This window comes from Aulonocara sp. 'chitande type north' Nkhata Bay, linkage group LG17 (genome assembly GCF_057382095.1).
Source record: "Aulonocara sp. 'chitande type north' Nkhata Bay isolate Kocher_YH1m ecotype deep benthic linkage group LG17, A_spYH_male_GT1.1, whole genome shotgun sequence".
NCBI classification, from domain to species: domain Eukaryota; kingdom Metazoa; phylum Chordata; class Actinopteri; order Cichliformes; family Cichlidae; genus Aulonocara; species Aulonocara sp. 'chitande type north' Nkhata Bay.
Window position 1 is genome coordinate 34,920,666 of NC_141360.1, and position 14,938 is coordinate 34,935,603.

General features: G+C 40.9%; 1 protein-coding gene across 7 annotated transcripts in view; it reads left to right on the forward strand.

The window, feature by feature from the left end:
- The first annotated feature begins 268 nt into the window (after window positions 1-268).
- Window positions 269-14,938, forward strand: part of gpr85 (G protein-coupled receptor 85) — a 39,792-nt gene continuing 25,122 nt past the window's right edge. The window contains exons 1-3 of one of the 7 annotated variants that reach the window (XR_015125646.1): window positions 269-538; window positions 1,853-3,885; window positions 4,356-6,145. Coding sequence is in view for 5 of the 7 variants with exons in the window: in XM_086268791.1 (XP_086124917.1) it covers window positions 2,021-3,154 (1,134 nt within the window). In the remaining 2 variants the exon portion in view is untranslated. Of the gene's footprint in view, window positions 835-1,852; window positions 6,146-14,938 lie in introns of those variants that run through there. The other 6 variants (XM_086268791.1, XR_015125647.1, XM_086268788.1 and 3 more) reach the window with 6 other exon arrangements.

The window sequence follows — 14,938 nt, forward strand, 5'->3', positions numbered from 1 at the left end:
AGGGTCAAATTGGGTTGAAATTAAAATAATAAGAATTAAAAACAAAAAAGAAAAAAAAACCCTGGTGCATTTTATTATTTTTTTACGTAAAAAACACGTTTTATTCTAAAGAAGCTGATGTGAATTAATCCTTAAAAAAAGAATCTAGTTTAGTAGACACTTGACGATCCGTTACTCTGCGCGTTACCAGGGGAACCCGCCTGGCGGGGGAGGGGAGAGGAGAGGAGGGGGGTAGCTGTGGCTGTAACGCGTTACCGGCCAGCAGCAGCAGCAGGCACCGCTGAGCAGATGTTACCGTGAGAGAGAGACGCTGTTAACCGCCGCCGCCGCTGCTGCAACAAGAGACAAGACGCGTCTTGGATCACAAATAGGGGATGCAGGGCGCATGCGCAGTGGGTTCCGTTTACTGTAGGATATTCACGGTGGAGGCAGAAAAAAAGGGGGCAGGCAACAAAGCAGGCTTTTTAAAACGGCGAAAAGCACGATTTGTGCAATGTAAATAGCGATCAGGAGGGACACGAAATTGGATTGTCAACAGGTAGGGTTTTGGTTGATCTTATGGTCGACTGTCTCTCTCGTTCTCTCATCTTTTTTTTCTCTTTTGGCCTTGTCTTGTGTGGTGGATGCGATTCCAGCCAAACCATAGCGGAGACTTGGAAATTATTCTAGTATAATGGACATGCGGATCCGCTACACCGTTGTGCTTCATCCGGCCGACTGGGACGCAAAGGCGATTATTTAATTCTGCTCCGTGTTTAACTAAATTCTATCGGATTCAAACGCGCATTTAAAAAGAGAGAGACCACTCGACTCACGGAGGACACATTTAAATGCGTAAGTAGACACAAGCGTACTTATTAACGAAATGGAGCATATGTTATGCAATTTTTCCCCCACCAAATATATATATACATATGGAATTGAGCTCGCCATAATATTTTTTTTTTTTTACCAACGGGCTTTGTTAGTGCCATTTTACCCATCCTTTTTTCAACCCAGCCCTACTGATTATCGCATCCGCGCATTGCAAAAAGAATTACGCCGATGTGGCTCACAGAGCGGGTGTTACGCGTTATGTTCGCTTAACTCTTTGTAATTAGTAACATAAAGGATGATCTGGGGGAAAAAATGGAGGCTGGCTCCATAGAAGCCCTAATGAGAACACCGCTTATTAACGTTAGACCCGTTAATCCAGTTAACCTTTAGTCAGACAAGAAAGAAAAAAAAAAAGGGGGGGGGGCGCTTTATCGCGTACTGTATGCACCCTTTACCAGTCGATTTACCACAACGCATAAAGGGTTGGGGTGAGTTTATTCGAGGCATCCACCGATCCAGGGAGCCTTCCTCTCTTCTGTAGGGTGTGATCAAGAAGAGCTTATTTTTGGACTGCATTTGTCTTAATGTTTCACAGTGCGCTGAAAATGTAAAAAAAGAAAAAAAAAAATCAAAGCCTAGATCTGTTTGCGTGTGTGTGTGTGTTTGCCACTCGTTTATTTCCGACAGACGACAGAAAAAAAGAAGAAAACTCAGTCGTTTGTTAATGAAGCCTCAACTGTGCTTTCTTGGCTTTGTGCTGCTTTTGTTCAGGAAGCGACGTGAAAGAATATTCTGTTAGTCTAACGCATTGATGCTTTAGTCGGATCGAGCTCGCTTACTGTCTGTGTGATTCTCAGTAGACAAAGTATTCAGGCTGAGGCAGAGTTCTGCACTGAGCCACTCAAAATGCTAAAAAGTAAATCATTAAATAATCGTCAGGGCAAAGGAAAATTATGTTCATGGGAGTATAAATGGTACAGGTGTAATTTAACTCTTGTATGGGACTGAATGTTGATGGGATGAACGTATTTTTCAGGGATTTTTTTTTTTTAGGTGTGATGAGACAAAGGAACAAAGGATGCCTTAGAGGAGAGGTTGCCTATACGCCTGGAAACCTCTTCAAAGCACACCGCCAAATGGATCTAACGCCTCCCCCTGCCACCTCTAGATCATGATACTTGGCTGAAGCTATTCCGCTATCTTTATGATCCCTCCTCCATCTATGGCGAACTATAGCCATGCAGGGGACCACAACATCTTGCAGAATGTCTCTCCTCTCACCACGTTCCTCAAACTGACCTCTCTGGGTTTTATCATTGGAGTCGGTGTGGTCGGAAACCTCCTGATCTCCATCCTGCTGGTCAAAGACAAGAGCCTGCACCGAGCGCCCTACTATTTCCTGTTGGACCTGTGCGCCTCTGACATCCTGCGCTCCGCCATCTGCTTCCCTTTTGTCTTCACCTCAGTCAAGAATGGGTCTGCCTGGACCTACGGCACGTTGACCTGCAAAGTGATCGCCTTCCTGGGTGTGCTCTCCTGTTTCCACACGGCTTTCATGCTGTTCTGTGTCAGTGTCACCCGTTACCTGGCCATCGCGCACCACCGTTTCTACACCAAGAGGCTGACTTTCTGGACGTGTTTGGCTGTCATCTGCATGGTGTGGACGTTGTCTGTGGCTATGGCGTTCCCTCCGGTGCTAGATGTAGGGACGTACTCTTTTATCCGGGAGGAGGACCAGTGCACATTCCAGCACCGTTCCTTCAGGGCAAATGATTCGCTGGGCTTCATGCTTCTGCTGGCGCTCATCCTCCTGGCCACACAACTGGTTTACCTCAAGCTCATCTTTTTCGTCCACGACCGTCGAAAGATGAAGCCCGTCCAGTTCGTGCCTGCCGTCAGCCAGAACTGGACCTTCCACGGCCCAGGTGCCAGCGGGCAAGCGGCAGCTAATTGGCTGGCTGGATTTGGAAGAGGCCCCACCCCACCTACTTTGCTGGGCATCCGGCAGAACAGCAATGCAGCGGGCCGCAGGCGTCTACTGGTATTGGATGAATTCAAAACCGAGAAGAGGATTAGTAGGATGTTCTACATCATGACGTTTTTCTTCCTGGCACTGTGGGGGCCCTACCTGGTTGCCTGCTACTGGCGGGTGTTTGCAAGGGGCCCCGTTGTCCCTGGAGGCTACCTGACAGCAGCCGTGTGGATGAGCTTTGCCCAGGCTGGGGTCAATCCTTTCATCTGCATCTTCTCTAACAGAGAGCTTCGGCGTTGCTTCAGCACCACACTCCTCTACTGCAGAAAATCCAGGTTACCAAGGGAACCCTACTGTGTTATATGAGGGTTTTTTTCTCATCTATGTCTCTATTGCCCTGATTGATCTTGATCTGGGTTTGCTCCCATTGTACAGCGTACTCTCTCTTTCTATCTCCCTTCTCTTCATCCTCCAGTTTCCTCCTGTTCCTCCTTCTCCTGGCCCTTCTTTACAGAGGTTGAAGGTGGACTGCCAATCACGTGGCTGTGCTGGGGCGATTGAATCTAAATCGTATCACACACGGAGGCTGAAGGGAATGGGAATAACGCAGGGGGAATGGATCACCTCCTGTGTTTATGTTCTAGTAAACAGACATTGTGGAAGGCCATGCCAATGCAGAGATGCAAAAAGTTGAAAGAAAAAAAAAGAGAGAGCGATTTGACAAAACAGTGAAAACAAGACGTCTTGCTTGGGATATTTTGAAGACACGTTATTCTGTGAGGTGTGAAATACGTAAGTATGAAAAGAAAAAGAAAAAAAATAATAACACAAAACAAAGAAATGATACCTCTCAAGGAATCACTGGAAATGTTTTACATTTTAAGAGTTGCACTAAAAAGAAGATGTAAAGATGCTTTTTTTGGGGGGGGTCGACAGTTGCATTGCAAGGACAACTTTTTTGTTGTTTTTTCCTTCTCCCCCCCTCTCCCTCCAAACTAAACAATGAATGCTTTAATTTGCAACAGACTACACAACCGCTGTAAGTAGAGCAAAAACTGTTGGATTACACCATCACAAGAGGATAAAATGGTTTTAATGTAAGTGATATCTCTTTCATTTACCGGGCAGGGGGCTTAATGATGGGGGATTTACAATGTGTGGTTTTGAAGTTGCAACTTAAAATCTAGAAAGGATTTCTTGTAGTTTTATCCATATGTCCCTAGTGTCTGGCATTGTTATTTTCCTAACACATTTTACAAAAAAAAACAAAAAAAAAAACCAAAAAAAAAAAACAGAGGAAAAAAAAGATGAAGTGATGTTTGGAATTTAAAAAAAAAGTTGCTTTTGAAAACAACCTTGTGCTTAAAAAAGACATTGAAGAAGTAGTTAAATGTTTCATCATATTCATGTACCTAAACACTATCACATTGTTACAGTATTGCTGATGCCACTCCGGGTGTTCTTGCCTTAATGGTTATGATATTGTCATGTTTCTGGGGTTTATTTTTCAATCACTCCTGAAAAGTTTTCTTCTTCTTCTTCTTTTTTTCTTTTTTTCCCCCTTTAGGTGCAAGGGGAGTTTTTTCTTTTCTTCTTCCTATTTTTCACATTAGCGTGAAGTGCATGTTCATTTTTAAAAACTGGTCCACTCCCATGTGCATCACAGGCCATACACTGAGCAGCCCATTTTTATTCTGCAATGGTTTGCTACACCCCACAGAGTGCTCAGAGCACAGGGAGAGTGTGTGATTCTGTGTGTGTTTCTGTGTGTGTGTGTGTGTGTGTGTGGATCAGACAACAGTCACTTCAAGACCAGAGCCTTAGTATGAAATCTTGCACAATTTGTAAAAAATGTAAAAGAAAAAAAAAAAAGAGAGACATTTAAGGCACACCGTCTTGTTTCTACTTTCCCTACATTTGCTCTCTACTGATTGTTTTCAGTGACTTACTTTTTTCTCTTGTGGCCATTTTAATATTTATTATGTATTCTTTTTGTATATTATAGATAGATTGTGTGTAAGTATGTGAGTCTTTTCATTTTGAAGTCCCGAATGTGAGTACAGTTTCAGTTAGGATTGCATTTGCTGAAAGTTAACTGTGTAATCTGTTGCTTTTTGAAAATAAAAAGTTTCCATTTTGCAAAATTTGCATTTATCCCTGTCATTGGGTTGCGAAATGTTGACTGGTCAGATTTAGAGATTCTGAAGTAAAAAAAATAAAATAAAGAAAAATAAAGAAAATGTACATTTCTTTCTCTAAAATGTAATTTCTCATCTTATACCATCAGGCGTCTGACTGGTTAGCATTTTAAAGCCACTGCTCATGTGCATATTTGTATTTAAGACATTATTTGTGGTTATTTCTACAAAGGTTTTTATATGTGTATATAGTCATGCTTTTTCTAAGCAAAACACATGAAAAATTTTTTAAAGTTTGCCTCTTCAAACCCAATCTTTTCTGTCATTTGAATCCTTGGAACAGCTTGCCAAAAGAGAATATGCTGTATGCTAAAACTTGTCACTGAATATGAAGTGTCTTTGACATTTAATGGGGATAATCTCCATGGATGTAACTCTGGGCGCATACCCTTGCAGTTTTTTCCTCACTCTGTGTTAAAGAGGAATACCACTGAATTTCATATGTAATATATGCAACTCCCATATGGAGTAATGGCAAACCACTCTGGGATAATGAATGCCCTTATACTGAGCCTTCCAGTCACAAATGACATAGCAGTTTGACCCTTTCTCTCAGTTTTAAGGTCACATTGATTTGCAGCAGCACTGAACATGGAGCAAATTAACATTTTCTTTTGAATTTATATGCATGTGCAAGAAATTTGCCACTTCTAAATAAGTATTCATAATCATCATATTTTCCTAGAGTCAAATGGAAACTATTAAAAAAAAAAAGCTAATTAACATTACAGTTTCAAACCAAACCTAATAAAGACAACAAGGCAAAGATATATTTATTCTCAAATTGAGTGGTATTTCTCTTGCAAAGGTTATAATTTCAATGTGCTGGCAATGTCTCCATCTACACTGATGAACTGAATAATACAATTTTGTGTGATTCAGACATCAATGTGGATATTTTTCCACCTAAAACTCATTCCGTTAAATAATGACCTTAGCCTTGATGCCTGGAAATGCAAAAAATGGTGCTGAAATGGCTTGTAAACACTCCAGGTAATTGCATCCTGCACTGCAGGTTCCGCTGATGAAAAATATCTATTAGGGGTCCATTTTCATTATGGGGCTGGCAATTACTGTTTAATTTTGGACATTGATCATTTCACTTAGGCCCCAGAGGGGCCAAGTCAGATATTGTGAAATTAAAGGGAATACTGGTCTAGTTTTTTTTCCATTTTTTTTTTTCATTCAGCATATTCATATGCAAATCACAAATAGTGTCACTACTGAGCACTGGCCCAATTTCTGGCATGTGCATTTGAGTGCCCCAGTAATTCTGCTTCTCCCTATGTCTGAGGGAAGATGACAGACAGCTTCTCTCTGTGTCTGAGGGAAGATGACAGGCAGAGGTGGCTGGCTTGAAAGCGGTTCATTCTGGCAGACAAGCTCACACATTGAACTCTTTTCCCTCTGAGCTACCATCTCTCCCGAGAAACATCAAGAAACATATTGTTCATAATCAAAGCCGTTACCATGTGACTGGAATTGGTTCTGTGCACTTGTGTTTAGATCATGAAAGAGGGGGATGGGGAGGCAGATAATTTTTGTGAGGCAATTACAGTACTTTGCTGGAGATACTTTTCATTTAATGATCAGAAGACGTCTGCATTGGATTTTGGCTGCCAATGAATAATACAAACATTCCTAATTCCATGCCTCTCTCCTTGTATCTCAGTGGATTTTCGCACACAGTTTCAGTTGTTTAATGGACTGCCAATGGGCACTAAAAGAAAAAATAAATAAATCTCACAATAGACCTCTTTTGCTGTCTATGATTTTAATAAATACCATCTGTTGACTGGCAAAGACTTTTTTTGAATGAGGGGGAAAAAAGCTCAACTAATGTGAGCCTTTCTGCACTCTTAAGCATTTTCTGTTTGTATAATGCATAGCAAACCTTAATTAAAGTGCAGCAAGTGTCCATGCCGAGAAGCACTCAAATATGGAAAGCTGCCTCGAATGGAATGGAGTGGATGACTCAATCATCTGACAGGCTACTCAGGAAAAAAGGAAGAATTGCTTTCTGTCTTGGCATCACCCTTCTTCTTCTTATTTGTTTGATTGTGTGACCGCTTGAGAACGGAGCTACAGGATACAGTGGTTCAATACGCTTTGCATAATTTCTCAAGGGAATTCATTTTGTTTTATGAAATGCCATTTACAGAGTATTGCGTGGGATGTTTGGTCAAATTATTATTATTTTGCTCAGCAGTGGCGGTCCTAGCCTGTTTGGCACCCTGGGTGAACACTCCCTCTGGCACCCCCCCCCCCCCACACACACACACACACACACACGCACACACATAAAACATATTAAAGATTGTACATTAACATAAAACTGTTGTCGAAATTCACCAGAGAAACACGTACACACACATGAAGAGAGGGATAGTATGCATTGTATGCAAACGGCTACCAAACAGCCATCATAATTCGTCATACAATGAGAGCAGGTCAAATGAACAATTTACCATTTCTTCTTGGAGCAACTGTAATCCACATTATTTCCTTAGGGATTAATAAAGTATTCTGATTCTGATTGTTTCAGGATACATGACCTCCCATAATCCAATGACACATCTGCTTACCTGTATCTTTTGCTCGTTTCTCCTCCTCTTCTCTTCTATTTTTTCTAAACTGAGCACCTGATGGCTTTGAACTTTTCTTGTCCATTTTCCATTGGTTTTAATTTTGGACTCCAGTATGAACACAAATCCCCCAACTCGAGGATCGCCACAATATAACCTAATAGACCTACACCTTATAGTTCACAGATTCACTTTGTCTAAGGTGTATTTCTGGGATTTCACACAACCCAGGATTCAAATCATGAATACATAATGGGCGTGGATTTACAACATTATGAACCCCTTTCCACGGGTTGTGTGTGAGACATTAAATCATCAAAATATAAAATACAAATTTTAAATTGTTATTGATCCCTCTCTATCATAATGTCTGGTGTTTTCGTGTTTGTTGTTTTGTTTTATTTTGCGAGTTGGTTATTAGATGCTGCTCCAGCCACCAGTGAATCCCCCGCCGTCCCGCCCTCTCCTCCCTGTACCTCAAGCAGCAAGCGCACCTCACATACGGAGGGTGCCCTTACTCCCAGGAAATGGGCGATAGAAAACCGATTGGTGCCTGTACCATTCCCAATATGCGCTGATGTCGGGGCAACATGAGTATGAGCAATTTTTTTTTGTTTTGCCGATGCCCGTGATGCCACCCCCCACCACGATGCCGCCCTGGGGAACTGCCCGTGTCGCCCGTATCAAAAACCGCCACTGTTGCTCAGTGTACATGTGCCTGTTTGTGAATGTGTGTGGTTAAATGACCTTGTGACACTGTGCTAGGTTTGTGGCTACAGATTTTCAGGCATTTGCATTTGCCCTCACTCTTGGTTCAATCCACTATCAGTATGTTTGAACTGCCTGTGAAGCCAAATGGATGTGTTTTTTTGCTGAATACTATGTGGTTCACATTCTTCATAGTGGAGGGCTTCAGTAGTTTTAGTTGGCCTTGCAGCTTCATGGCTAATGCGCCATGGCCGATTGGTAATGGTCAAATGAATGATGACATGAGGATCACAACTGTGTCTCCATCTGTAGGTGTTAGCTAAAATGTAACTATTGTTGTCTGTTTTTTGTTTTATTCTTTTCTTTTGGCTGTCAGAATTTAACCTGGTTATGCTCTCCATCCTTTCAGAATCTATTCTTTCTCAAATGAATTTCATTTTCCGCTGTTAGACGTAATGACAGAATACTATGCAAAATTCGGGGGGCAATGTAAGTAATACGTATATTAATTTGGACAAATGCAATTACAGAATGTGAACTAACATACATCAAGCTCAAGGTTAATATTGTAAACCCCTTTATGTATGATATTGTTTGATGTTATGAAGCTAATGAAGACTAAGATGTTAGTTGAAAAATGAGAGAATGTTTACTACAACCGAACATAATGATGCATTCGATTCCTGGGGGATGATAGTGAGGTTCTGTAAATGTTGCAAATGTTGCTGCATTTAATGTCTGACAAGCTATTACAGGCAGTGCAGGCCTCTGAATACCAATGATTAAAAAAAGGATTAAGATTTCACCTTGTTATATCTCAGTCTTCATGTCTTCATTTCCAGCAGCCACCCTCTCTGCAGCCCATCATGCAAATGCCTTATATAAAGAATATTCCTGCTTTAAATATTAACTGATTAAATTGGGGATGGAGCTTCAAAGGTTCTGTCCTGCATATTTAAACAGTATTTCTTTTTCTTCGCCAGTAATGTGAGACTTAGTGGCTGAATCATTTCTCTGGAAATTTGCTAGGGGCAAATTTTTAGCAGATGAACTCCATTCCGTCTTAGCATCACACCTGTATTTAAAAGCACTACTGGACTGTAGTTTGATTTTTTTTATTGTTACTTTCTCTCAATGTAGTGTCATAGCTAGCAATTGATATTATCTTTTCACTCGATAGATTAATGGTAAATGGTAAATGGCCTGTATTTGTATAGTGCTTTACTAGTCCCTAAGGATTAATGGAAGCAGATGATAGAATTAAGTGACATTAATGCACTATAGCTGTTGTGTACATGTTTTATGATGTGGGATTTGTGTTTTTGTATGTACTTTTATGAGAATGCTTGGTTTGAAGCAATAGTTAATCTTTTTTTTTTTTTAAAGAAAAAAGAAAAAGATTAGTACATAAAAAAAATCACCTAGCTTTACTACTCCTCTAAAACTAGCTAATGTACTTAAAATACATATTCAGAAGCTCTTTATTAATATGTTACATTTTATTTGATCAATCCATGCAAGATAAAATAATGTCTGTGTTTGAAGCAACTGTTTTATAAGTGGTTATGTTTATGTCATGGCTAGCAATGTCCTATACCAGTGGTCCCCAACCCCCGGGCCTCGGACCGGTACCGGTCCATAAGTCGTTTGGTACCGGGCCGCGAGAGTTGAGGCTCAGGTGTGAAATGTATGGTTTTCAGGGTTTTTATCGGTTTTCAACGTTATTTTGTTATCGTTTTTATCGTTAACTTGGTTTTCCTGGGTCTTTTCACGTGTGTTATGAATAAATCTTATTTTTTTCGGTACCAGTACTAGTTTTATTTTGTTGTATTTATCCGCCGGTCCGTGAAAATATTGTCAGGCATAAACCGGTCTGTGGCGCAAAAAAGGTTGGGGACCGCTGTCCTATACTACCACTAGCAAGTTACCTTTTATGCTAAGCTAGGTTTGCTCAAATTGCATATTTAGCCTACAGATGTGAGAGTGGTATAAATCTTCCTACTTTACTTCTCATCCAAAAAATGCACGGACATACTTTTACAGCAAGCACAGAGCTTCTGTAAGGATTTCTGCTTCTTATACAATCACCACACTGTTACTGTTTTGCTATTCTACTTCAAATGCTCCTGTGCTAATGCAAAACACATTCAAGATATTTTATGTTTATGTTTTTCCTGTAAGTGCGGTTATCTAATCCGCACTGAGAACAAAAATATTATTTTACACTTTGATAACTGCACATACTTTCTGTAAATTGCACAGAATAAACAAAATGGGACTGAGCTGTGCATTGGAATGTAAACATCTTAGCATAATGTTATGATGCTGTGAACTGATTGTTTTTGCTGTGGAAAACTGCTGTCGCAGTCTGTTTAGAGTGTTCAGGTCATTATGTAGGCTTACACATAGGTTCTGTTTCTTCACTGTTAAATCCTCTTGGTTGCAGTGGGAGTCAAGTGTAAACATGTCCCCTTCTCTGCTAAGTCTTAGGATGAGTGATGGAGCCATGGATAGATCGTGATTGGTGGGTTAGTGCTTAAGCACTTGTACACCAAAGTTGGAATATGCAAAGAGAGAGTACTGGTCGGGAGTAATCCCCCAACAAGGATTACCCAGGTCCCATGATACCCTGCTGTGGCGTCTGAGTCCTGACGGGGAATCTGTTCGCTGCATGAGAAATTATCAGTATCATCTTTGCCATCTTTTGTTATTTTTGTCTGCTTAATAGTGAGTGTGATTTGGGTGTTCATGTGCGCGGGCATTCTTCAATACTCCAGATCTGGTGAGGCTGACCAGTCACGAGTCATGTGATCTCTCTCTCACTGTCTGTGTCTCTCTGCAAGTGAGATAATCATCTTATTCATCAGGCGCTATGCACATGCACTCAGAGTCTGAAATCATGTGGATGATCTACCCACAGCAGTTCACAGAGAGGAAAAGAAACATTTGGGTCACAGAAAAATTGAGTAGTTTTGTTATTTGATTTCTGCACCAGTGCGCCCCCCCCCCCCCCCCCCCCCCCCCCCCGCCCCCTGCTTTTATTGTACTCAAGATATACCAAGCTTAAGGATAAAAACTGACAAAACTAGCAGGCATGGCAAACATTTTCCTAACAGACAAAAATATTCCAAATCTGCTATCTGGCTTATAGGGGCTTCAGAGTATTATGAGTTGCAGCAAGGAGGCTGAGACTACCATATTCACATCGCACTAGATTTGCATCGAGCAATCTGTCACAATAAACAGCCAACATGTACATCACGGTGCCTAGTTACAACACGCAACCAACTGCTGACATCTGCTCACTTTGGGCACATCTGTCCCCAGAGGAGCGGAGCAAATTAATTAATTTCAATCATTTAGGTCTTTTTTTTTAACTCTTCTTTTGGTTTTAATAAAATAGTGACAGCATTACTATTACTTTATCTTATTTTATTTTTTGCATCGTGGCAGTTGGGGAAAGTGTTTAGGGGTGTTTATACAGGCGATTTGTTCCCACTAATTCGGCATGTTTTGTGATGAATCCAAGGGCTTTCGGAAAGAAGGAGGGGGGGAAGGAGAGGAGGTGGCAGTGAGGGTGGGGGAGGGAGTTAATCCACTCGTTTTCTTCTGTTCCAGCCTGTTCAGCACATTCTGCCTCTCCCTCTTTCTCTCCCTCCCTTCTTTATTTTTGGAAACATCTCATTCTCGTGAGTCAGGCCCAGCATGCTCACGAAGACTCGGTCTATCAAGCTCTCGCCTCCTACTTCTCTCTGCTGTTTATGATATTAAAACATAAGAGAGTCGTGCAGGGGGAAGCAGAACTGTCCACTGAATTGTTAATGCACTGTGTTGACATAGTTGACATCTAATGGATGGATGGGCCTGCACCCAGTGGTGTAATAATTGGCTGAGAGAAGACCTTGACAGGTGACAGGCAGCAATTTCTTACCTGAGATTGCAAATTTTAAGAGTCGCTGCATTTATGCTCCATTTGTGGAACGAAATCAGCGCGGTGATGGTGACGATGATGACGCGGCTGCGTTTTTCGAGTCCATCTTAATTTGTCAAAGAGCGTTGATGGCAGGGTTTGATTGATGTGTCACCTGCACTTCTGCCGCACAGTTTTATCTGCTTCCTTCCCTTCTTCTTTTTCACTGCAGTGGAACCGTAAAAGGACGAGAGCTAATTAGCATGTTTGCAATGCAGTGTCACTTCTTTTTGAGAAGCGTTCTTGCAAATAAGGCAGATCACTTCTAGGGAAAATCTGCTAAATTAAAGTTGCCTTGGAAACACGGACTTATACAACAAATAGTTACATCATCCTGCTGGCACAGCCTCAGATCTGAATACAAGATTAAACGGCTCGTTGAGATGGACATTTTTGCTTGTTTTATATTTAATATCATTTGCAGGCGAGTTCTTTCTGACTCAGTGCGTGTTTTTGTTACCTGTTAGTGCGTGTGGGGAAAAAAATGATTCATCTCTTAGAGCTAATTATAGTGATAACCTGCTGCAACAAAATCAAACATTGTCCACACTGCACGTCCATAACATTAAGGAAGAGCGTCTGTTGTGCTGGCTGAGGATTTAATTTGGCTGTAGGCTCCAGATGACTGTTAACATTATTTTCATGTGCTCATTATTTTGTGTTTTGGTAACATTTTGATCAAGAGAGGTAGGTTGGGTGCTCCTCCAGTCTATTTATGTACACTTTCTTTTATGTATATCTGCAGGCATCATTTTTCAGTGGTCTTAGGATCTGTTCTGCATTTTTTAGGGTGAAACATAATTAAAAAGTTGTGTTTGTATGTTTTGTTCCTCATTGTACTCAAAAACCTCTAACGTATTGTGTTGGAACAAATTGTCCCTATAGCTTTGCTGGGAAATGTTTATTTCTACTGTACAACATGGCCACTGTGGTGAAAACTAATTTTCTTCTGTCTTCTGTGTTCAAAGAATTCAATTTTCCTCTTGAGGAATTATATTTGCTACATAGATATAATAGCTTTCCTCTCACGGTCTGATTACACTGTTGTTCTTTTGTGCAATCAATTTTTATGGCCACTATACTCCGCTTCGCATTTGTATAAGTCAGTGTTTTGCAGCGTATGTTATTATTTACCGTTGATGTCATACGCTGCCTAATTGTGACGGAGTTTACTTACCCACCTTACACCAAATGGTTTTTGATGCATTTTGCATTTGTGCGTGGTGTTGGGAGAGCAGTGAGATAGACTGGAGAATAAAAAGAACAAAAAGTAAGCCTTGAGTAAAATAGTAAAGCGCTATCGCTCATCAACCACAGCACATGGTCCCTCAAAAGTCAGTGCTGTGAATTTTTTTTTCTGAATCACTGCAGCCATTCCTCCAGACAATCTGTGAGACAAAATGGTCTCAGACACTACATATAAGTCAACAGACTCACCTGCAACCCAAATAAATCATGGTAGTTTTACCTACCGTGTGTGGATAGAAATTCATGGTAGTATTGTTCATGTATAGCTTATGCATGCATGGAACTAAATACACTGTTCTTTGTATATGACATGCATCCATATGAAATCTGCTTGGGGGTTGTTTTTGCTATTTTTCTAGTCACTTAAATCTTTAGTCGTACATTTTACACATAAAAACACTAAAGTTGACCTATTATTAACTATCAACTTGCCTCTGTCAGTGCGCCCCAGGGTGGCTGTGGCTACAATGTAGCTTGCCATCACCAGTGTGTGAATGTGTGTGTGAATGGGTGGATGACTAGTTGTGTAAAGCGCTTTGGGGTCCTTAGGGACTAGTAAAAGCGCTATAAAAATACAGGCCATTTACCATTTACCACAACTCTACATTTTTATTCTTCCAATCCCTTTAAGCCAGCATTCCTCTGATTGGCTGCTGCTTTTAAACAAAAGGCTTCAATGTCAGGTAGACGGGGCCTCCCCCTGCCTGAGATGACCATATTAGGAATATCCACTTTCACTGACATTATTAACATCAGAGTGTTAGAAAACACACACACACACACACACACACACGCACGCATGCACGCACACACACACACACACACAAAAGGGAAATTCGAAACAAAGTTTACAAAACAGCCAGAATTATAATAAGTACAGGCCCTAAGCTCTATGTTGAAAGTCTCAGATGTAAGATTAACATCCAGTTAGCAACACGACTCTGAAGGTTTAAGCACAGAAAACTGCAATTTGCCTCCCCTGTGTTTCTTTTTTTTTAATAGCAAAACAATCATCCACTTGAAGTTAAATTGCTTTCTCTCTCAATCTTGAGCTTTCACTAAAAAAACACAAAAGGAGGTCATTTGCTTGTCTCTTGATGTAGGACGAAAAACTTTATATGCTTTTATTTTTTTCCCATTAGAAATCGTTTTTTTGGTTTGTTTGTTTGAAGGCACTGAGCTATGAACTATGAACCTCCTGGGACACCACCTGAAGAAAGGACCCCTTTATTTCTCCCTCATTGCTTCTTGAGTCTAAAATTAGTTGTGAGAAGATTTTACAATTTTGCCCCAAGCTCATTAGAGAAGCGCAAACAGCAAATGTTCGACTCTAGCTAAATCCTCTGCAGCCACTAAGCTGGCTCTTTCTCCACAGTCTTTCCGTGATGTTTTAGCAATAACTCCTAAAAGGGTTTCCTTGCCATGACCCCATCCTCCTGCA